The following is a 24,595-nucleotide window of genomic DNA, read 5'->3' as shown; positions in this document are numbered from 1 at the left end:
TTAGAAAATGGCTTAAATGTCCATTTGCACTCGAGTGTGAGATATCTAGACCGTCTTTTGTGCCAAAGTCTTGTAGAGAGAAGGTACTCTAAGAGTTCCACCTTTCATGCCTTGCGATACAACTGAGAGGCACAAAAATGTATCACAACCTTAGTCATCAGTTTTTGTAGAGAGGGATGAAGAGAAATGTTACCTTATTTGTTTCGAGGTGCCTTACTTGTCAACAAGTGAAACCTGAGTATCAACGACCAGTCGATTTGTTGCAATCCTTACCTATAACTGAGTGGAAGTGGGAGCATGTCACAATAGATTTTTTTGTGGATCTTTCAAGGACTCAACGGGGTAATAATGTTGTATGGGTAGTAATTGGCCGGTTAACCAAATCTGCACACTTTATACCGATGTGCACGAGTGATTCGATAGACTACCTTGTTGATCTGTATGTTAGAGATATAGTGCGACTTCATAGCGTTCCGGTGACTATCGTCTCAAATAGGGATCTGCATTTGACGTCTCAGTTGTGGTAGAGCCTATAGGGTGTCTTGGGCACTACGTTGACTTTAGTACCACCCATCATCTTCAGACTGATGGGCAGTCTGAGCGCACCATTCAGATTTTAGAGGACATGTTTCAGGCTTACGTTCTTGATTTTAAGGGGTCATGGGAGAGACATTTTCCTTTGGTGGAGTTCACTTATAATAATAATTTTTAAGCGAGTATTGGTATGGCACGTTTTGAGGTCTTTTATGGCCGACAGTGTAGATCTCCTATGTGTTGGGTTGAGGTGGGTGACGCACCTATGTTAGGTCCTGAATTAGTCTAAGAAACGACGGAGAATGTTGCACTTATCCATAAGAGGTTGGTTTCGGCTTAGAGTCGTCAAAACAGCTATGTCGACCGAAGTAGGAGACCTTTGTCTTTTAAGGTAGAGGATCATGTGTTTCTTAAGATCTCGCCGAGACGGGGTTTAATAAGATTTGGGAAGAGTCGGAAGTTGTCTCCTAGGTTCATTGGGTCCTTTGAGATTCTAGAGCTAATTGGGGAGATAGCTTACTATTTGGCCTTGTTGCCCCAACTTTTTAGGGTTCATGACGTATTCCATATCTATATGCTCTGAAAGTAAAAGCCTAATCATTCACATGTGCTGGATTGGACCGAATTAGAGGTATATGAGAATGCCTCATATGAACAGATGCTGATTCGGCTGTTAGATACTCGGAATCAAGTTTTGAGGGACAAGACTATCCCATTGGTTAAGGTATTGTGGTGACACCATGGAGTTGAGGAGGCGACTTGAGAGCACAAGGCTGAAGTCCATGAGAAGTATCTGGACCTGTTTGCTGATATTTGAGTTTTGTATTCAAATTTCATTGCGTTGTAATATATAAACATTGTAAATGTTTTGGAGATTCAAATTGTAATATTTTGTGCTAGATGACATTGTTTTATCATTGTTATTAGTATGGATTGTCAATGGGATTAGATCGCGGTGATTATTGTGTCGATTTAAATTTCGGGGATAAAATTTCTTAATAAGGGAAGATTATAATAGCTTGGGTTAGACCCGACCCTTTCATGTTCTTGGATCTGGGATCCCATACTCTTTATCGTTGTCTATACTTCTTCTTGTATTGTTGTTGTTGAGTTGGTTATGTTATGAACAAGTTGGTAGTTCGTTTTTCAAAGGAATTTATGTAAGTTTTTCTTTAGGTTCACTCTTGCGGTTTTTCCTACACTTGAGCGGTCTTTGAGTTCTCTCAATATTTTTGTAGGTCTACAAAACTACTAGAAGTAACGTAATCTTTGCTCGAGTAGTCCTTTGCAGTCTACAAAACTTCTGGAAAAAGGTCATCTTGTGCTCGAGCCATGTTTTAGTCGCTTGAGCGGTGTCACTTACTCGTGTTTGACACTTGAGCAGTGGTTTGGTCGCTCGAGCAGTCTATACATATATTAGATCGGGGAAAGGTCTTTTCTGTCACTTTTTGCTTTCTCTCTCTCTAAAACATCCCAAAACCTAATTTCTTTACTCTCTCTCTCTCTCTCTCTATAGTTCTTACCTAAACACTCAAATACACCCAAATCCATTGATCTGGTCACACTAATGCTTTGGAAAAAGTGTAGAGCGCGCATAGGTGGTCATTTTGATCGGAGAAAGTCCAAGTTTCAACTTCATCAAATCTTGTGTCTTGTTTGTCAACTCTTCTAGTCTTGAGTGGGGATTTCTTCAACCTTTCTGTATGATTCTTAGCTTCGTTATGTGTTCCATGTAAGGTATTGTGATTTCGAGTTAGGTTTTTGATTTAGGGTTTGTTTTTTGAAATATAAAAGAGGGGTTTTCAAATGGGTTCTTGAGGAACGTTTTAGGAATGAATTTATGGTTGAGTTATGTAGAAATATTAGAAATTTCTCCTTTAAATGTGTTTTTGAAAGAAAATGGGGTTTTATTGGAAACATTAGTGTTTGACCTATAAATGGAAGGGGAACATATTGAGTTTTGAAAAGATAAAATGATTATTGATGCTGAGAGCGGAGTTGAATATGTATTATCACTTATATTTTGAAATTTATGAAATTATATTTGTTGTTGGAAATTTATCAGTTGTGTAGAGATATTTGTTTTGGGCTATTGGTGGAGGATAGTTTTGAGTGTTGTAAAAATTGCATGAGGATTAGGTTGATTGAAACTAACTACTCATACATCTTGTATTGAGCATTATTTCATATTTAAACATTGAAAATATATCGTTTTGAGAAAAAAATGGTGTATATCTTGGTGAATCTGGTTAGAGGGTGTGGTTATGGCTTTATTATGTTGGTTTGTGTGTCCTTGGTAAAAGTCTAGAAACCTGCGCAGTTAAGTGTCGATCCTTTTAGTTAGAATCGGTAAAATGGCTTTGGTAGTGTTTGTATAGCCTACTGACAGTCACATACCTAGAGATTCCTATTGTTTTGTATCCGTTGCTCTATTTTCTAATTTAAAAAGTATCGTTTTATGAATTGATTTATATATATGTATATATATATATAACTATGGCATTGCATTACTTTAAAAGAGAATGTGTAACATTTTGACAAATGACATGCATATACATTCACTATATGACTTTGTTAAGTTTCATACGTTGTGTTCAATTATCTCTACTAAGCTTTAACTTACCCTTTGTGAAGAACAACTTTTAGGTGCTGATAATATCCCTTCATCAAGGACATAACTTAGGACGACCTTAGAGCCGATGGCTTCTTTTTGCTTCTTTTATGTAAATATTTGTTGTACAAGCCTTGGACTTTATATGTATGGAGTTCAACTCACTTTGTTGTTTCAAAGTATTGACTTGGAAAGATGTAGTCATTAAGGCATTAACTTAATTGTACTTCTTTTGTTCCAATTCACTCACACATGTAATATATAATAGATTTAGGATTTAGGATTTATGAATGTATACATGCATATATCATTATTTGAACGGTAAAAGGATATCAATGGAATGCTAACATTACGCAAGTTTCTATTTTTCTTTGAATATCGTGAGGTGGGTTGTTGTTATTATTTCGGGCTGTTACATTTTCATTGCAGAAATTCAATGCATTCACTTGGCAAAAGTATACATAATTATGTGTGTGTGTATTGTATATAATTAATATGGCTTTGTTTGGGAATTGAGTATGAGCTTGTTTGGGAAAAACATTCAGGTTAAAATAGTCATATAAAACAAAATAGACTATTTTAGCTAAATAAGACAAAATGTCACATCTAAATCATAATCATTTCATTTTTTTTCTCATAAAAGTCATAAAAGCCAAAAAATCTATCCCAAACGAGGGTTTTTAGCCTTAGGCTAAAATAATTAAAAAGTCAAAAAGTCAAAACACATATCCCAAACGAGCTTTATATTAGTTAAAATGTCAAAAAAATCATTATAAATTAATATTAGTTAAAATGTCAAAAAATCATTATAAATTGTCACATCACTTTTAATACTTTTCTGTATATTTTTTCAAAAAAAATAAAAAGTTACTAAAATAGAAAAACGAGGGCATGTGCATAATAAAAGTAAGAGAAAAAACAAAAACAAAAGCAAAAAACACAAAAATGAGGACAAAAAATTAAAGGCAGACAAAGGTATTAAGATCAAGACACATTTGATTTGTGTGGGTTCTACATTTATGTGAGAGGTTTGATAAAAAATTTGATAATTCATTTGAGGTTTACAGAATTTTTCTAAGGTCATTGCATCTATTCCATTAATAGAGTTAAAATTGTACTTTAATCTGAGGTTGTGTTTGGCATATTTTTTTTAAGATAAAATAAATCAAAAAGTTAATAAGATAAAATGTCATATTTAAATTATAATTATTTTATTTTTCCTTACACAAAAGTTAAAAAGGACAAAAAATTTCATCATAAATGAAATTTTTTAATCTTAAACTAAAATAATTTTTTAAAAAATTAAAAAACTAATCCACCTCCAAGCGAAAACTAAAATTATATGAGGATTGTTTACTATTGTTGAACCACAAGTGGTAAAGTAGTCCAGCCAAAAGCACAAGGATAAAGGGAATTTTATCCAAAATATTATTTTGATATTTATTTTTATTTTTTCAAAAACGTTTCTGAATATATTTTCTGGAGAGCAAACCATCCATTTTTGATTGTTTAGCGCTTCGAATGGACGGTAACAGCAGAATGCCCTGTGTCATGACATGACGACTGGCTGATGAAGTTAAGCACTTTGAATGGACGGTGGTGTACATCATCACGTCCAAACAGCGGACACCGAGGGTCCTATAGAGCGTTTTTTTCTTAAAGTTTTCTAAAGTGGTATATTGTGTGGTTGAGATTTAATGTTAAAAAATTGATGTGACTTGTCATTAAATTTCAACCATACAATGCACCACTCTAAGAAATTTAAAAAAAAAAAAACTCTAGAAGATCCTTACTCAACAGCGGAACACATTGCCCTACCCCCTTCCTCTCTCATCACGTGTGGATAACAAAAGCAGAATCAGTGAGGGAGAGGCAGAGGAGGAGGTGGATACCTTCAAAACCACCCCCCCTAACTCCCTTCCAAGAAAGTCTACATTGATGATGTAGACCCCCACCCCCACCACTAACGCTATGTTTGAATTAACACTGTATTTGAGAACTTAGGAGAAAAAAGAAAAGAAATGATTACTTAAGTAATAAGAGAATAGAAAAGAAAAGAAAAAAAATAATTGTGATTTCTCTCATTTTTGTTTGTATAAGGAAGAAATAAAAGAAAAGAAATGATTATGATTTCTCTCATTCTTGTTTGGTTAGATTTCATTAAGAGAAAAGAAAAGAAATTATTTTATGTTATATTACCAAAATAACTTTTTTATATTTTTAATCATTTTATTTCTTTTATTTTTATAGGAACAAAATTAGTATTATGAAAATAATGGTTTCTTTTCTCTTCCAATCTCTCCACTTTTGGGAAGATTGAAAATGAGGCTTATAAGAGAAATGAGTTTCTCTCAATTTCTTTTCATCTCTCCCCACTTAAGTTATCCAAACATGTAAGAGAAATGCATATCTCTCAATTTCTTTTCTTTTCTCTCCAAATCACTCAATCCAAACATAGCGTAAGTGATTTGAAGAGAAAAGAAAAGAAATAGAGTGGTATGTATTTTACTTATTTGTTTGAATAATCTAAGTAGAAAGAAATGAAAAGAAATGGAGAGAAACTCATTTCTCTTATAAGCCTCATTTTCAATCTTTCTAAAAGTAGAGAGACTGAAAGAGAAAAGAAATCACTATTTTCATAATATCAATTTTGTCCCTATAAAAATAAAAGAAATAAAATAATTAAAAGGGGAAATTATCAAAAAGTCCTGTTTACCAATTTATTACTCCATCTGGTCCCATGTTCATTCTCTTAGATTGACAAGTCCTGTTTGATATGTTTTGTGAACAATCAAGTCCCGTTTTAAATTTATGTGATGTGTATGTGGACGGATTTAACCCTATTTTGTTTTTTATCTACAGGTGTATATATGGGATGTGTGTGTGTGGACGGATTTTGTGGGATACATTTCCTCATCCACGTTTGGCAATTCGGATCTGTCATTCAAAATCCCCATTACCATCATCGCTGTCTTCACTCTCAGATTATCATCACACTCCACAAGCTCCTCCATGGCCGATCTCAACCTCCTGATCACTAATTCCACGTGATTCACATCTCCGTTCACCGTCGTCCTCGTCGCCTCCACCACCACCAGCGCCGCCATCCTCGCCTGAACCCTAACCACCTCCCCCTCCAATTCCCTCTCTTCTCCTCCTACCTCCGCCACCAATCTTTCCAATCTCCTCATCTGCTCCGTCGATAGATCCAACGTGGTTCACTGGAATGTGGTTCACTGGGAACGTGGTACCCCAACCCCATTCGTAGATGTCGGTGACGAGGTTGTAGAAAGTGTCGACGAAGGCAGGGACGTTCTCGGTGACTTCGATTTCTTTGGGGCGGCGAAAGAAGGACCAATAGAAGCCGCCGGCGATGAGAGAGGCGGTGCAGAAGAGAGTGAGAGCGTCCATGATAAGAGAGAGGGAGAGAGATTGTGTTGTGTGTCTAGTGTGAGATGAAGGATGTGAGTAAATGGAACTTTGATTTTGGTTCATGTCGAAACATCAATGGTAAGGTTCACGTCCGACCCCCCAACTTGGATTTTGGTTTTTCCAGTTTGTGTTTTCTTCAGATGGACACTTCCGGCGGATTGTGTTTCGATGTGAACCTTAATCCAGTTTGTGTTTCGATTGTCGTTCTTCAGATGTGAACCTTAATCCAGTTTGTGTTTCAATGTGAACCTCACCGAGCGAACCCCACAGTGCACAACCGGAACTGTGGAACCAGGACTAAGATTGATGTTGAGAACCAGAACTGTGAATCGCTGAGATTGAGAACCAGAATAGGTGAGCTTGAGAACGAGAATCGGTGGAATCGGTGAGGTTCACGTCGAAACGTCACAAATGGCAATTGGAAAACAAAGGCTCAAACTGATGTAAAGCTGAAACGTGACACAATCCACGTCATGGAAAAAATAAAATAAAAAAAGTGTCAAATTCACGTCACAACCCACGTCAAAGAAAAAGAGTACTATTACCTTTTTTTGGAACGTGAACCTCACACACCCCTTCCCATAAATACATGCGGGTCTACAAACTCAAATTAACACTTTAATGGTAAAATAGTAAACAAACAACCCAAAGGACTAAACGGTTTAAAAGAAAACAATTAGGACCACATGATCTACAAGATGATAAAATAGGATTTACTGGTCAATTTCTCTAATTAAAAAATATAAAAAGATTATTTTGATAATATAATATAAAATATTTTTTTTTCTCTTAATAAAATCTAACCAAATAAAAATAAAAAAAATTATAACCATTTCTTTTCTTTTAATTCTTCCTCATCCAAACCAAAAACCGAAATATCAACACCATCTTTCTTTATCAATCCTTTCTTTTCTTCTCTTTTCTTTTCTTTTCTCTCGTAGGTTCAAACATAGTGTAAGAGATGAGAGACCTTGTGGCCTCGGACGCTCGACCGGTCCTCTTCTATCATCATCATCATCCTCCACTCAACATGTCAAATTTCCACACCATTCAACAGTCTTTATGAATCCCTCTTTCTGGTATCCTCCAAATATGCTCCATTTTATCATTAGTTTCAGAGATACAGAGAGAAAATGGGGCATGGAAGCTCGAAACCAAGCGTTACAGACTCCTCTGATGACTCCACTACTGAGGGTTCGAATCGCTCCTCCTCGCTCTTCTCCCGACTCCACATTCATCGTCACCACCGCCGCCTCCATCTCCGCCGCGGCGGCTCCGGCAGTCACAGTGGCTCGCATTCGAAATTGCACGCCGCCGAGGATTTCGCTGGCATCGCTCTCGTCAAACTCATCGGTGTATGATTTTAAAATCACATTTACATACATATATATATATATATATATATATACATGATATAATGTGATTATGTACTTCTTGTTGTTGTTGAAGGCTGAGATGAAGTTCAAGGACAAGTGGCTTGCTTGTGTTTCTTTCGGAGAACAGACTTTTCGTACTGCCATATCTGATCAGTTAAGCATCTCCTACTTCTTCTATTGTCAAATTCTTGGACATTTAGTTCCATGTTGTTTGTGTGTCGATATAATATGTTACATGAATTAGAACGTCCCAATACATGCTCAACATTCTGTAATCGGAATCAATCTGATCATCAAATGATTTTTTTATTTTTATTTGTTTTTTGGGGTTGGAACCTGTTTCACTTTATTTGATTTTGATCAGTAGTGGTGTTTAAAATCATTTACAACGGTGAAAAGAGCAAGATTGCCTATTCATTTTATAGGATCAAAAACACCCTGCATCTTAAAGGAGCTTTTGCAAGCAAGAAGTAAAAGAGGAATACATTTTATTTATTTATTTAATAAAAAGGGTGAGGAATTTGTGAAGAAAAAGGGACAAAAGGAGAGTTCTGAGTGATGAGGCAAATTATGTTCTTTGTGCTTTCCTACTTTTCTTTCGGGATTCTTTCTCGGGGTTGGGGTGGGGGGGGCTTAGCTTAGGTCTATAGATCATTCAATTTACAATAGCTTCTACTTGTTCGATGTGTCTAAGTGCAACAACACCCTTCCTTTGCTTTCTAACCGTTTAAAATAACTGTGAATGTAGCCTTGATCACAAAGAAAATTTAAAACCTTTCATTATAAAAGGAGGTGTCTAGATAGATGTTAGATAAATAAGCTTTGTCGTCTGGCTGGAATAGAGGGCAGAATATGTTGCTTATCTGGTGCATGTAGGGGAAGATAAGTAAGTGTTCATTCAAACGAGTTGAGGATCAAATTCATAGATTGAAAAGCATTTTTCTGGTGTTCCTATACTTTCCATGAGGCCTTTTGGGCTGGCGTGTGTGTCCTCCTTTTGGGATTATGTGTTAAGCTTCGTTATATATCTTTCTTTTTTGGTTATAGAATGCTTACTTACCTTAGAAAAGAAAAAAATATCATCATTTCATGGAGCTTTCTGTATAAAAATTGTTGCAGAACAACTCCAAATTAAGGGGACTGCTCTGGTTGATGTAATAGATGTTAGAATATTTGAAAAACAAAAATGAGAACAAACAAGTATCAAAAAGTAAAACTCAAAGGGCTGTTCTTTTGGTTTAAAAGGTGAGGAAAAGAGAAAGAGCCTTTTCTTTGCCTAATTTTCCAAAATCTGGAAAAATTGATTACAACACTTTCAAAACCATTTTTTTTAATATTTTTTTTTTGTGGAAACTTCAAAGACTTTAAATCCTTGCCATTAAAGTACTCTAATTGAGCCGTACATTAACAACTTAAATAAAGGACATAAAAAATAAAATAAAATAAAAAAAAAGCTCTTGATGGTAGCCGTTAAAGTATAGCATGAACAGTGCTACTCTAAGAAAGACAGGCACGACATGTGGGATACGCACACATTTTTTAGCCTATTGGATGGAAAGTTTTCATGAATTATTATATGTATGACCTATTTCCACATAGATATTGTAGTTTGTAGTACATTGAATAAGTTCTACTGTATCTGAATTTTGGCGTGTAATAAGCTCAACATATTAATTTCTGTATGGTAATAATGGAATTTTGAAGTTTAGAATAGTTTTCAATTTGTTTTTAACATTTTATAATGGTTGATTGTCTTGTTGGTGGTGCAGCACGGACAAGCCAATTTGGAACTCTGTAAGTATCACCGAATATTATGTTTACTTAGCACTTGCTTGAAATATCTTTTTTGTGACCTTCAATGATTATAGCAATTGGTGTGTTGTTTGTGAAATAAAAAATTCCATATAATAAATGGTTAGTAACATATCACGCTTAACACTTGGGAGGCATTATCCTGAACGTATATTACTCTGTGTATCGAATATGAAAACCATTTTCACCACCTAAAATATCCAACAGGGAATTTGCTACATATGCAATAGTATTAAACAAATAAAACAAATTATAAAAAAAAAAGAAAAGAAAAGGGAAAATGCAAACATGTGAAGCAACCTTGGTGTGAGGAGGCTGAACATCTGTTGGTATATGTAGTGAAGTTGATGGAGGTGTAGGGGTAAAATAATGGATGGGCCTTGTATGCTCTAGGCAAAAAGGTGATGGACTGTTGGGACGAACAGATGTGCTAGGCTCTGGCATCGATGGAGTGTGAGTGGGTAGAGGGACACCACTGGACAATGGTGACGGACTATTGGGACAAATATATGTGCTAGGCTCTGGCATCGGTGGCATGTGAGCATGTGGAGGGACACCATGGGATGATGGGTGGCATTCAACCATGAGAATGGTATCAATGCCACGGAGATGCTCCATCTGCTCCCCGACAAAGACATGGAATGTCTTCGTCTACAAAAGCTTTATACATTTTTTGAGTTGCCTATAATTAAATGAGAGTTAGAAACAATTTCAATAGAATTTTTTAGTTAGAAATTTTTAGAAACAATTTTAATAGAATTTTTAAAGAGTTAGAAATTTGGCTTGTTCGAAAATAGGGGATTCAACACAAACCAGATGTTGCAACTGTAATTGTGACAGAATATGGGATGCTGCATTACTCTCCAACCTTAATCATAGCTTAACACGTTCTGTAGTCCAAAAGGCCAGTCTAGTCAGCCCAACAACATCAACATCCAATTTCTTTTCTTTTCTTTTTTTTCTCTTTTAATTGGATGTCGATGTTGTTGGGCTGACTAGATTGGCCGTTTTGACTACGGAACGTGTTAAGCTGCGATTGGGGTTGGGGAGTAGTGCAACTTCCCATATTCCGTCACACTTATAGTTTCAACATCCTGTTCATGTTGAATCCCCTATTTTCGAACAAGCCAAATTTCTAACTCCTTAAAAATTCTATTGAAATTGTTTGTAAAAATTTCTGACTCCTTAAAAATTCCATTGAAATTGTTTCTAACTCTCATTTAATTACAGGCAACTTAAAAAATGTATAAAAATTTTGTAGATGAAGACATTCCACGTCCGTCAGGAGCAGATGGAGCATCTCCATGGCATTGATATCATTCTCATGGCTGAATGCCGCCCATCGTCTAATCGTGTCCCTCCACCCGCTGACACACCACTGATGCCTAGCACATCTGTTTGTCCCAACAGTCTACCATCGTCCAGTGGTGTCCCTCCACCTGCTCACACTCAATTGATGCTAGAGCCTAGCACATCTGTTCGTCCCAACAGTCCATCATGTTTTTGCCCAGAGCATAAAAGCCCCATCCATTATTATGGCCCTACACCTCCATCTACTTCACTGCATATACCAACAGATGTTTAGCCTCCATACACCAAAGTTGCTTCACATATACTGACTGTTTTGCAGATTTAGTTTAAAGACTAAAATATAATTTTTCCGTCAATTCTACTTAACAAAAATATGCAAATGGTTAGATTGAAAATAAATCAAAAGATTAAGGTTTACAATGACAAAATTAAAAACTCATGATTTATTTTGTTAAAAGGCTCAAAACTTAGGGTTTTTGTTGTTGTTGTTGTAATTTCCCTGATTTTTTTTTTATTTAGATAGAAAGTTGTCATCTTCCAAATGAGAGGAAAAACATAGACTTAATTTAAGTGTGCATGTTTAATAGAAATCATTTAGTCTCTCTTTCTCCCTGTGTCTCTCTCCATCCATCCATCCATCCATGTCAATGTGATAGGAAAATTAATATTAAGGGTTGTGTTTTGATTCTCTCCACTTATTACTATTTAGGATAAATTATACTGGTAGTCCCTACATTTTACACCTTGTGTCATTTTGGTCTTTAATTTTAGATTTTGTGTCAATTTAGTCCAATTGATAATATCTTTAGTATTTTTTTAAAAAAATTATCACTGAGTTGGTTGAGATTAACTCACTGAGTTGAGTAAGTTCATAATTTTTCCCTTAAAAGTATGACACATGACACTTATGTGTGTATTTTCTATAAAAAAAAAGCTAAAAGTTGTAATCAATTGGACCAAATTGATACAAAATCTAAAATTAAGAGTCAAAATTGAGTCAATTGAATGTGTAGGGACCAAAATGACACAAGGGGTAAAATGTAGGGACCACCGGCGTAATTTGCCCTACTATTTACAATAATGGAGAAGTTTAGGTTGTGTTTGGTTATGTTTGCCAAACACATTTTCACCCTCTTTCAGGAGTGGTGTTTGTTTTCAGTTTTCAAATTATAATTTCAAATTCACTTTTGAAAACTCTTTTTCGGCGGAAAAATTTGGCTAACCCGGACGTTCGGCCAGTTGACCGGTACAGTGTTTGTTTGTTTGTTTGTTTGTTTTTTTTTTTTGGCACCTGTTATTTTTATATTGTAAATAAAAAATATTTTCGGAATTTTTTTTAATTTTTTATATGAGTTTTGAATAGAACTTTAGGTTATGTGTTTGGTTATGAGTTGTAAGTTTTTGAATCAAATAACTTTTCTAATTTCAAAAACTCAAAACTCCCTCCAAAACTCTTTTTCAAAACTCAAAACCAAACAAATTTTCCACACTCAAATCATAATTTCAAAACTCACAAACTCAACATACAACTCTATTCTCAAATCATATTTAGAAAACTCTACCAAACGCTACCTTATACTTTCTGTTGTCATTTTCTCTCCTTCTACACTCTTTGTTCAATCAGCATTATCTTCTACAAGGTTGTAATTTACTTTTGGAAAATTTGGCAGTTTATTATCCTACCTACATTTAGTTCATAGTTCTTCTACAGGAGAAGAAACTTCTTTTGGAAAGAAATGGGCCTCGTGTTGCAAGGATATCTGTATTTGAGGTATGGCGCTAAATTTGATTGTACCAACTACCCGTATATTTCTGTGCTATTCATTGCCTTTCTGATGAAGGATTTGATATTTAATTTCATATAATTTATCAAATGATGTATGAAAACACACAACTTTGATGTCATACAGAACAAGAAACCCAAGCACAGTGGCAAAGTTCAAGAATAATTGACAGTCTTTCTGCCATTGGGATCTCCAATTATTGAAACCAAAGCAAACCAAACCAAACTAAGCCTCGTGTTCCACTTGTGGGATTGACTACATGAATAATTTTCATTAGTCTGCTCTGTCAAGGGCTAAATACCTAGTTAAATTAAATAAATCTTTCTCCTTTAACTGCCTCAATCCATATCAGTTTAGGTCTTCCTCTGCCCTTTCATTTATGGTGATCATATCACTCTTTCTTACCGTTGTATTTATCGGTCTTTGTTGTGCATGGCTGAATCATCTTAGCTTGTTCTCGCTCAACTTATTTTCAGTTGGTGCTACATTTCCCATTTCATGGGTATGTTTATTTCTAATTCTATCTTTCTTAGTTTTACCAAATACGATGTAAATACATATATGAGAGGACTGCAATTGTTAGATAGATAGATAGATGCAGTCAATCATTCCATTAAGAGTTTTTGTTTTCCCCTGCAAGTTGTTTATACTTTGCAGTGGCTTCATTTGATGCTTATCATATTTACAGTTGCAAATATAACTTTACTTGGCTTTGAGTGAAAGTTGCAAAGCACAAGTCTTGAAATCCGTTTGCAATAGAATTATTATTGGCAGAATTTTCTATATTTCTTAAATTTGCTTTCTCTTACTATTGGGGTACAAAAGTGTTGTCATCATTTTAATTATCTTAATTTTGTTGTATGTTAAGAAAATTAAAAAAAGATCATAGTGTTATTTAATAAAAAAAATCCATTTTTTGTTGCATATGCATTGACTTTCCATGTGATGCAGACCAATATATTGTCCAAGAACAACCTCGTTGGATATTGTGAAATTGATCTATATGAATTTCTCACTCGGGTAAGTTATATTTTTCATTGAATAAGTTTTTATGCCTGTCAACATGCTTCTTTTCATGATAATACTGCATATTTCTGTCTTGAAGTAAGTTGACCATGCATCACGATTCACAAATGGAGAACCAATCTGAACCCATTGGTGCCTTCCACTCATCAGTTGGTCTTGGGTTAGCTTATGACAGCTGATGTAGCTTTGTTTTAGTTTGGGTATGGCATTATGCAACCCAATTCAATCTGACCTATCCAAAGATAGTCCCACCCTTTGTTACATCATTACATGTACCCAGTACAATAGTCTGGAAAGCTATGAAGCACCGACACTTCAAAACAAATGCAGTATCCATGTCAAACACACAAACACTTCGGGGACACGCAGACACTTCGGGGACAAGTATGGGACACACCACATGGCATGTCTCCTTATTTAATTAATTTATTTTTAGGGGACACTTCGGAGATACACTAGGGACATGCTAAATTGTCTTTTTTTCAATTTTATTTAGTATTTTTGATGAATGCTGAATGTTTATTATTTTTTTCTTATATTTAAATATTTAATAGATCATCCAAAAAAAAAAAAAAGGATATAAACTGTGTTAATTTAAAAGTGCTTAAAAAAAACAACAAATAGAATTAGAGTTAGTTTTGTTAATATTGATTGTTTGTGGATGTAATATTAATATAGATAGTAAATAAAAATATGTGAAAACATATTTTATTGTTGTGTCTCCGCTGTGTCCATATCCCCATTTTTTTGAAATCGCCATGCACCATGTCCGCATCTGTATCCATATCCGTGTCCATGTTTCTTAGGTGGAAAGTTTAGAAGTCTAATTGTGAGAAATATATTGTGTATAGAATTAGGGAAGATTGTATTGTGTATAGACTTAGGAAAGATTGTGGTGTAACTATTTAGCTGTATTTACTTTTTCGTATTTTCCTTTTTCACTCATAGGTTTAGGGTTATATAAACAGGTGCCCTCCTTGTAAAGATATACAAGTTGAATATACAAATTATTCAGAAATACTTATATGGTATGAGAGCTTGGTTTGAAACCCTAGCTTTCTAATTTGAAACCCTAGCCTTAGTGGGTTTGCTTCTTCTGGTTCATCTTTGTATTCGAAACCCTCTGTCTCTTGGTCTCTGTTCAATTGCAACCCCATCTGCTTTGTCTCTCTCTCGGTTCTTGTCGGCTTCATCGCGACTCGTCGACTACCTCTAGTCATCGTGACTCTCTTCGTTCATCTCTGTTCATCGCGACTCTCGTTGGCTTTGTCTGGTTCATCTATGCCCTGGTTCTTTCTTTTTCTCTTTCTCTCGTCAGCTTTGAAACTTTACCCACTTGTTATCAGTACCCTTATTTGGTTAATATTTAAAAAAAAAAAAAAATAAATCTGATTTTCCTATTTGGCCCACTTGTTAGTTATTATTATACTTCGACCTAGTTTATCTTTGGTTTATTACAATGATGGATATCAAAATCCAAACCATCAGATATAAACTCACTGGTGCCAATTATGCTTATTGGGCTAATGTTATGAAAAATTTTCTTCTTGTGCAAAAAAAAATGGGGCTATGTTTCTGGTTTTGTTCTTTGTCCATTGGACCCGAAACAATAAGGATATTTGACTTTCTGTGACACCTGGGATTGTGATAATGCTCAAGTTCTGACCTGGTTTCATAATTCTGTGGATGACCGTATTGGAATGATATTTTCCAAATACAGTACTGCCAAGGAGGTGTGGGACTATTTATTGGGTGTGTATCAACAGTCCAACTTTGCCAAGCGGTATGAGTTGGAAACAACTATTTAGAGTGTCCCCATCGGGACCAATCTATTTAGGACTTCTACATAAAGATGACAGGCCTCTCTGGGATCAGTTGGCTCTCATGGAACCATCTAGCCTCAAGGCACTAGACGCTTATGTTGAGTTTCGGGAGTAAGGTCGTTTCGTGTAGTTCTTAATGGCTCTCTCCCCTCAGTATGAGGCTATCAGTGGTGGCATCCTTCATCGGTCTCCTCCCCTTTTGTGGATGCTATTGTTCGTGAGCTTCTCTCCGAAGAAACTCATCTTAAGATGGCCAGTCAGCCTCTATCTCCATCTGTCTTCTTGGCTCCTACTCAGCCTCCTCTGCTGTCGAACCCCCCACCTCATCAGCTTCAGGCCATTGCAAAGACCAAGAAAGGCCCCCTACCATCAGATGAGTGTGCTTTCTGTCATTAGAAGGGTCATTGGAAGTACAATTATCCCAAGAAGGGACGTCCGTCTTCTCAACAGTCTCAGTCCTGAGCACCAACTCAGAGTACTTTTCGGCCTCCCGCTGCTTATACTGCATCCACTCCGGCTCCAGGTCCTGATTTGGCTTCCTTGAGTTCTCAGCTTGCTCAGCTTCAGCAGATCTTGTCTACCTCTCAGTCATCTTCATCTGCCTCCGCTCTCACCTCTCTTCATTCAGGTTTGCTTGGGTCATTTTCAGGTATCCCTTCCTCTGTCTAGCTTTTTGATTCTGGTGCCTCTCATCATATGACTCCTCACATTTCCTTACTCCAAAACTGTATCCCCCTTCCCTTTCCTATTACTATTAATACTGTTAATGAGTTTAGTATGTCTGTCCTATCTGTTGGGTTTGTTTTACCCTCTGCCATGTCCGTTGTTACTATTCCCTCTGTTCTTTATGTTCCTCAACTCTCTGTTAGCTTACTTTCTATCAGTCAGCTTGATGCTTCTGGTTTTGATGTTATCTTTGCTTCTTTTGTTTGTTGTGTGCAGGATCGGGTGTCCAAGAAGCAGATTGGGACCGGCCGTAGAGTTGGAGATCTCCATGTGGTGGAAAGTCTGCATCTTCTTCTGTCCACCTCCCACGTTGCACTTTCATCTTTTCAGTTAGATTCTCAGTTGAGTCAGTTTTATTTATGGCATTCTTGCTTAGGTCATTTGTCTGTTGACTGCTTACGGTTTTTAGCTTAGTCAGGATTGTTAGGTAAAGTTTCTCCTAGTCAAATGAATGAGTGTTGAGGATGTAAACTTGCTAAAACAACAGCTTTACCTTTTAATAATAGTACTTCTATTTCTGCTTCCCCTTTTTCTCTTGTCCATACTGATGTCTGGGGACCTTCTCCTCTTCTCAGTAAAGGGGGTTCTGCGTACTATGTGTCATTTGTTGATGATTGTACCCACTATACCTGGGTTTATCTTATGGCTCATAAATCTGACTTTTACCAGATATATCGTACCTTTCAGTCTATGATCACTACGTAGTTTAGGGCCACAATTAAAATACTTTGGTTTGACTTGGGTGGGGAATACTTTAAAACTGAATTCTGTGAGTCTTTGGCCAAATTGGGCACCATTCACCAAATTTCTTGTATTGATACCCCTGCCCAAAATGGTCGTGCTAAGCGTAAACACCATCATCTCCTTGAGACAGCTTGATCTCTCCTTTTCTCTGCCTCTGTTTCAACACCATTCTGGGGCGAGGCAGTTCTTATCGCTACTTTCCTCCTTAATCGCATGCCAACTCCTCTATCCTTCGATCAATCCCCTTATCAGGCTCTGTATTCCCAACCTCCCAATTATTCCCTCCTGCGTGTCTTTGGATCTGCTTGTTTTGTCCTCATTTCCTGTAAAGATCGGACCAAATTCAGTGCCCGGTCTGTCTTGTGTGTCTTTTTGGGTTACAGTTTTACTCAAAAAGGCTAACCCTGTCTCTTGTCACCTCTATGTCTCCCGTCATGTTACCTTTCTCGAACGTCTGTCTTACTTTCAACTTCCCCCTGTTACTGCTCCCGTTTCCAAAGAAGATTTGGTTTACATTGACCCATTTCCTTCCGAGGTCCCATAAGATGAGTATATCGCCATTGTTCCTCCTGAGGCCATTCCTATTTCTCCGTCTGCGTCACCTATGGCTCCTTCTTCGCCATCGGCTGCTTCTTCCCCTCCGTTGTTGGTCTATTCTGGTCGTAAGGCTCTCCCACCACCAGTTGTCTCTCCTTCTATTGCTGCTCCTTTTGCTTCTGACGACTTTGATCCTGCTGCACACTGCTATCCTCCTCGTGAGCGTCGTTCTCCAAACAGGTTGGGTTGGTTTAATACATGTTTTTCTGCTTTTTATCGTACTTTTTTGTCTGGTATTCACTCTTTTTTCGAAACTTCGGTCTTACAAAGAGGCCTATCAGGATCCTCATTAGGTTCAAGTTATGGAGGATGAGTTGTCTGCTTTACAGAAAACTAGTACTTGGGAGTTAGTTCTTTTGCTTGCTGGTAAGAATTTGATTGGTTGCAAATGGGTTTACAAAGTAAAGACTCATTCTGATGGTTTCTTGAGCGCTATAAAGCTCGTCTGGTTGCCAAAGGTTTTTCACAGGAGTATGGTATTGATTATGATGAGACCTTCGCTCCTATTGTCAAGATGACTACTGTACGTACTTTGATCTTTGTCGCCGCTATTCGTTTATGGCCTCTTTATCAGATGGATGTTAAGAATGCTTTTCTTAATGGTAATCTCACTGAGGAGGTTTACATACGTCCTCCCCTTGGCCTTCACCATTCCTCTGGACAGGTTTGTCGCCTTCGGCGTGCTCTGTATGGTCTGAAGCAGTCTCCTCGTGCTTGGTATAATCACTTTCAGATTGCTGTTACTGAGATTAGGTTTCATCCTTGTGCCCAGGACTTTGCTTTATTTCTGCTCCACACCTCAACCAGATTTGTTGCCTTATTACTATATGCGGATGATATGATCATCACTGGCTCTGACTTTTCTGCTATCTCTGAGGTCAAGCAGTATCTCTTCCGCACCTTTGAGATAAAGGATCTTGGTCCTTTGCGGTATTTTCTTGGCATTGAAGTTGCTTCTTTTCTAAAAGGCTATTTTCTGTCTCAGGCTAAGTATGCTAATGAGGTCATTCACCGTGCTGGTCTTACTGATACTAAGGTTTCTGATACACCTACTGAGCTTAATGTGAAGCTCAACTTTACTGATGGTGTCCCACTAGAAGATCTCACTTTATATCGCGAGCTTGTGGGTTGCTTAGTTTATCTGACGGTTACTCGTCTTGATCTTGCTTATGTTATGCATGTGATTGGCCAGTTTGTTTATGCTCCTTGCTCTCCACATTGGGCTGCATTGGTTCGGATTCTTCGAGGTACTCTCTTTCAGGATTTACTATTGTTCTCTACTTCTTCTCTGGATTTGGTGGCCTATGCTGATTCTGATTGGGCGGGTGATGTTACTGATCGTAAGTCCACGTCTAGTTTCTGTATGTTTCTTGGCGATTCCTTGATCTCTTGGAAAAGCAAGAAACAAACTGTTATTGCTCGCTCTACTGCCGAAGCTGAGTACCGTGCTATGGCCCATGCTACTAATTTGGGTGTCCCTCAGTCTTCTCCGACCTCCCTCTATTGTGACAACCGTAGTGCTATTCAGATTGCCCACAATATTGCCTTCCATGAACAGACGAAACATATTGAAATTGATTGTCACTTTGTCTGCCAGCATTTGCAGTTTGGCTCTATCTCGCTTTTTTGTCTCTTTGGCTTTGCAATTTGTAGACTTCTTCACCAAGGCTCACACTACCGCTCGGTTTCAGTTTGTTCTTAGCAAATTCTCAGTGTTTTCTGCTAAAACACCTTGAGTTTGAACGGGGGTGTGTGAAATATATTGTGTATAGAATCATGAAAGATTGTATTGTGTATAGACTTAGGAAAGATTGTGGTGCAACTATTTCGCTGTATTTCTTTTTTCGTATTTTCCTTTTTCACTCAAGTTTAGGGTTATATAAACAGGTGCTCTCCTTGTAAAGATATACAAGTTGAATATACAAATCATTTAGAAATACTTACATATGGGGCAATTTTGTTATTTTGAGGTGCTTGAGGGTGGGGAAAGCCAATATTCAAATTGTTGTTGAGTAAAGACTTGTGTTCTTTTGTTTTCATAAACCACATGCTATTTTGGGAGGTTGCATTGATAGAGTTGGAATTTTGAATGAACACTTGGAACAGTGGTTAGAGTATTCAGAATGCCACTTGTACCCCTGTTTTTACACGTGGCACAATGGAAAGAGAAATAGAGCAATTTCTTTATTTTTTATTAATACCATAAACATTGAATGCTGGTTTACTTACATAAAATAAAATAAATAAAACTGTGAAAAAGTAGTTTTTTGGTTGAGAGGAGGCATTAGATGACCTATAAGTGCCTCTTGCCATGGACTTCATTACTACCAACACCAGCATTGATTGTTGATATTATGTTTTGTTACTTGCCTAAATGTACTAAATAGTTTTAAATGTTGGGTTCATATAGTTTTTAATTTTCCTAGCATCCTTAAATTTAAACATTGTTCATTTCATTATTATATATGGAGTCATTCTGAACCAAGTGATTGAGCTTGTACGTCGTCGTCGTCATCATCTTCTTCTTCTTCTTCTTCTTCTTCTTCTTTTTTTTGTTTTTTGTTTTTTGTTTTTTGGGGCTTAGATGAAACTCTTTTGCAGGATTCAGATTCTGACTCAGAGATGTTTGATTTGTTAGATCCATCTTCACCTGACATAATCGTTGGCAAAATTTCCCTTTCCTGTTCTGTTGAGGTTGTGCAGTATGAATCTTCCTTTTTATCTATTGGTTGGTTGAGACTATGACAATTATTTCTTTTCTGTGGTGTAAAAGCTGGTTTGAACCATTGACAGGATCCAATTGAAACAGAAAAAAGTTTTGTAAGACGCATCTTGGCTATAGTGGTATGCTTTGACTCATTTTCCTTCTTCCTGTATGATATTCACTAAATTTATCTATTTTGTGTATAATTTTCCTCCTTAGTCTCCCACATTATACTCAACTATCTGTGTCATGCTGAATTATTGGATAGTTCCGGAAGGACCATTTTAGGATTTAACTTGCTATATGAATCTCAGTATATCGGTTCGTGATCTAACATACGTATTTTCTGCAAATTTTTGGATTAATTTTAGGATCTGTCTGAATATAAGATGATATTTTTATTTTTATTTTTTATAAGCATCAATAATCAGTTACCAAATGGTTATTGTTCGGCAAGATTGAGATTAAGGATGTTGATTATTGACTTGTAACTTTTTTGCTTCTTTCTTATTGAAAAGTGATGCTCCATCAAAGGTTTGGAATGTCTTGGCCCTCTTGGGTGATGTCAAAAGATAACTACAGTCTGGTCAGGCACTGGCATTTTGCATCCTACGTTGGAAGTGTCGTATTCCATTGAGTATTTATGTCTTTTCTATTCCATGGGAAATTTGAAAAGAAAAAATAGGAGAAAATATGCAGACCATACCTTCATAATTGTGAAGGTACTTTAGATGCTAATTTTGTTAATTAAGTTCCTTTTTCTTTTTCTGTTTTTGGGTTTTTCACATTTATGCAAGTTCCTTGTGGTATCTTATTTTGAGTCTTGTTGTATAGACAGATGAGTTTTTTATGGCAACACAACATTCAAATGCTCTAGATACTTGAAAATCTCTGTATATGACCCCACAATTATACTTGAATTTGGTACTTGATTTTTGTTTTAGCATGTGGTTCCGTTGGATTGTCAATTACTCTGATTCTTGGTTTAGGCAAGTAAATGAATCAAAATGAATGCTCAATCATATATTTTTGTTTCTATTAACACTATTTATAGGAAATAGATCCTTTGCAGAGAGTGTACTTCTAAGAAGCATGGACACCGACATGAACACATGATGGCGAATTTGAGAAAAATAGGATATGGATATGGCGGGGATACAGATATTTTTATTATTATTTTCAATATAAATGAATATAAATTTAGGACACAGAGATATAAGAAGCATCAATGTTTATGTGAGTGTATTTTTATTTTTTTTACTTTCCTCCTTTGTTTTCTTATATTTTTATTTTGACACCAAATAGTCCTTCTAAATTGTAAAAGAGAAACTGACAAAGGTCACTCGAGGCATGTACAGGACACTCATGTCCGTGAAGTGTTCCAAAAAGGGTACTTGCTTGCTATTATTGTTGCCATGATTTGTGTTTTGGTTTTTCTAAGCGAGGAGTTCCTTCTATATTTTAACATCCCTAGTTTGACAAGGTTTCTCTAGTGAACTACATCTGGATGCACAGTGATAGTTCATAGCTAGCATTCTAAAATCCCATGTGTTGAGTTGTTAGATACCTAGCTTGGTTGTATTGTTGGGATCATATAGCCATACTTTAACGGTTGTCTATCCATTATTCCATGTAGATAATGATCTTTTGATTTCTGGAAACCCCTGCATTGATTTGTGCTTGTCTCAGATGTAATATGGATTTTCTTATTATCCTTAACATAGTTGTAAGTTATTCCACTAATATTTTGTTTCGGTTTCCTAGGTGATGAAAATGTTTTGGCCATTTCAATGAAAACAAAACCAAACTTTTGGGCTGTTTTGATGGAAACGAAATGAATTTTTGTTCATTGATTGATCCATGAAATGTGTTAAAATATATATCCCATACTTAAATCTCAACCATATGATTATATTATGGTGTTGGATGAACAAATAAATTGTCAAGTAATTAAAATTGCTTGTGTATATCCCATTGCTGTGATCTTTTTTCCATACATGTTTCCACTTTCTCATTCTATTGAAGCTTTGAAACATATCTTATGAAGCAGCATTAGAAACAATACTTGATAGAAGAATACAAAATTAATTCTGGATAATATACACAATTTGGAAACTGTGCCCATAGTAGATTTCATCGAATTGAACCCCTATGGTTTGTACAGGACTACAATGAAGATGGGAAGCTCTCAATCTCTGAGTTCTCAGACTTAATTGATGCATTTGGCAATCAACTGGCAGCTGATAAGGTTTGAATTTATACTTCTTTTTTGGTTCTTAGCACCTCTTTTGGAACTTCACTGTTAATACTAATGGGCAACTATTTCTTTGGATTGTCTTGAGTGCATTGGGATACCCGAATTTGGATCTAAGAGGCATATCTTCACATCATAGGTGACATGAGTATCCAAAATAGCCTTATTCACAGCTATGGGGTTTAAAATTTGTCAGTTGATTGTTTTATTAAGCAAATCATTTTGAATAGAGTTTGGAACACTGGATTTAAATAATTAAAAAAAAAGCACATCCAAATCTGCATATCGAAAATATGCAGTGTAGAATTTGTTTTCCTAGCTTATATTGTCTTAGCAGTTCATTTTTACTTGTTTACCAGAAAGAAGAGCTTTTTAAAGCAGCTGATCAGAATGGGGATGGTGTTGTTAGCATGGATGAGTTGGCTATCCTTCTTGCTATTCAACAAGAAAAGTAAGACCATGTAAAATTAAAAAGTTTGGGTTTGATCTGAATCATTTTGTTTCTACTTTTATATATTTTGTCACCAACATGGATGTCTATACATTCTAGGAATTTACCCTGGATCTCACCAAAGGTGGGATCAGGGAGTTCCCCGTTATCAAAAAACAAAAGCCTTGTGAAGTTAATTTGATTGCTTTTTTTTTTTTCACTTGATTAAGTAGTCTGCATCCATTATTGGTGGTCCTCAGTTCGAATAATAGGCGTGTTTTCTGTGTGAAAAACTTTGTCATTTTTGACAGCATGATGTTCTTCGGTATTAGAAGTATCTCATTTATGATGCAGGACAATTAGGGCAGCAGCAAATCTGGACTTTTGGGGCTGATTTTAATTAGATTTTATGGCTGAAATCCCAATAAGAGTATAGCGCACTAGTAGGGTTTGTTTAGGGTAATAACCGGGTAAGAGTTTAACCATGAAAGATGAGATTTTGGCACTGTTTAGGGACTGTGAACAGTACCCGTGCAGTGTTTTGAGCTGTTAAAAGTGCAGAAAATAGAAGAGGAAAAGCTCGAGAAGAAGAAGATAGGTTTAGGAATCACTCCTAGAATCCCTAAGACATCACACCTAGGGTTAGGGTTGCATTGCACAATTCATAAGAAAGCTTCAAAGCTTTTCAAATTCTATGAAATATTAACTCTATTAAATTATAAGCATTACATAGGAGATTTTATAAACCAATTATAACCAAAAAAGAAAACTATTATAATATCTTTAATTTCCAAAATTTATCTAAGACTAAATAAGAAACAAAAGCAAAGACTAATTAAATAATTGACCCAACCCACAACCCATATTTGGAAATTCTGCAAATTACCAAAATACCCCTAAGTTTAAAATCTTAGAAAACATAAATATAATTATAAAATAAGACTCTAATAATACTAGAAACACAATTATAAAAGATTTCTATCAGTTTCTCTATGAAATCATGCCAATTTCCAAATATCATCGCTTCTTTAAATTTAGCGTTCTTTGTGCTTCTTATACTCTACATTATTCTCCCTTGGTTGGAAAAAACTCGACCTCAAGTTTTGATGTGTTGGAGTATAAGAATCCACAAGCTTTGAAATTGCATCGATGGCTTCACATTAAAATTTTCAAGTTGGCAGCATCGTTTCTTCCTCATTGGACATAGCAATGGAAGTAATATGATATTTTCAGTTCTAAAGCTAAATTTTTCTGGAATAACAAAATCAATTGAAGTACAAAGAATTGATTTAAGTGTTGAATTGTCCCATCATTCATGCCATTCTCTTTTGGGTTTGCAATATGTTGCGTACAAGCAATTTGAATGCTATTGCTTGCATCAACAACCAGTGATTCAATATTCTCAATCTTTACCTCAACCAAAATGTCTTC

The 24,595-nt window shown here is 36.1% G+C and overlaps 1 protein-coding gene across 6 annotated transcripts in view; it reads left to right on the top strand.

Moving 5' to 3' along the window:
- Positions 1–7,449: 7,449 nt before the first annotated feature.
- The window catches only part of LOC145792711 (phosphatidylserine decarboxylase proenzyme 3-like), a 49,917-nt gene continuing 32,771 nt past the window's right edge, over positions 7,450–24,595 (top strand). For 4 of the 6 annotated variants that reach the window (XR_014332486.1, XR_014332485.1, XM_082874030.1 and 1 more), the window contains exons 1-9: positions 7,450–7,932; positions 8,027–8,106; positions 9,723–9,747; positions 12,788–12,847; positions 13,812–13,880; positions 20,378–20,470; positions 20,570–20,620; positions 22,645–22,728; positions 23,094–23,185. Coding sequence is in view for 3 of the 6 variants with exons in the window: in XM_082874030.1 (XP_082730156.1) it covers positions 7,711–7,932; positions 8,027–8,106; positions 9,723–9,747; positions 12,788–12,847; positions 13,812–13,880; positions 20,378–20,470; positions 20,570–20,620; positions 22,645–22,728; positions 23,094–23,185 (776 nt within the window). In the remaining 3 variants the exon portion in view is untranslated. The remainder of the gene's footprint in view (positions 7,933–8,026; positions 8,107–9,722; positions 9,748–12,787; positions 12,848–13,811; positions 13,881–20,377; positions 20,471–20,569; positions 20,621–22,644; positions 22,729–23,093; positions 23,186–24,595) is intronic. The other 2 variants (XR_014332487.1, XM_082874031.1) reach the window with 1 other exon arrangement.

This window comes from Camellia sinensis, chromosome 6 (assembly GCF_055761805.1).
Source record: "Camellia sinensis isolate YWXY chromosome 6, ASM5576180v1, whole genome shotgun sequence".
Taxonomy (NCBI): domain Eukaryota; kingdom Viridiplantae; phylum Streptophyta; class Magnoliopsida; order Ericales; family Theaceae; genus Camellia; species Camellia sinensis.
The sequence above is the reverse complement of the archived record's forward strand: the minus strand, read 5'-3'. Positions and strand labels throughout refer to the sequence as shown.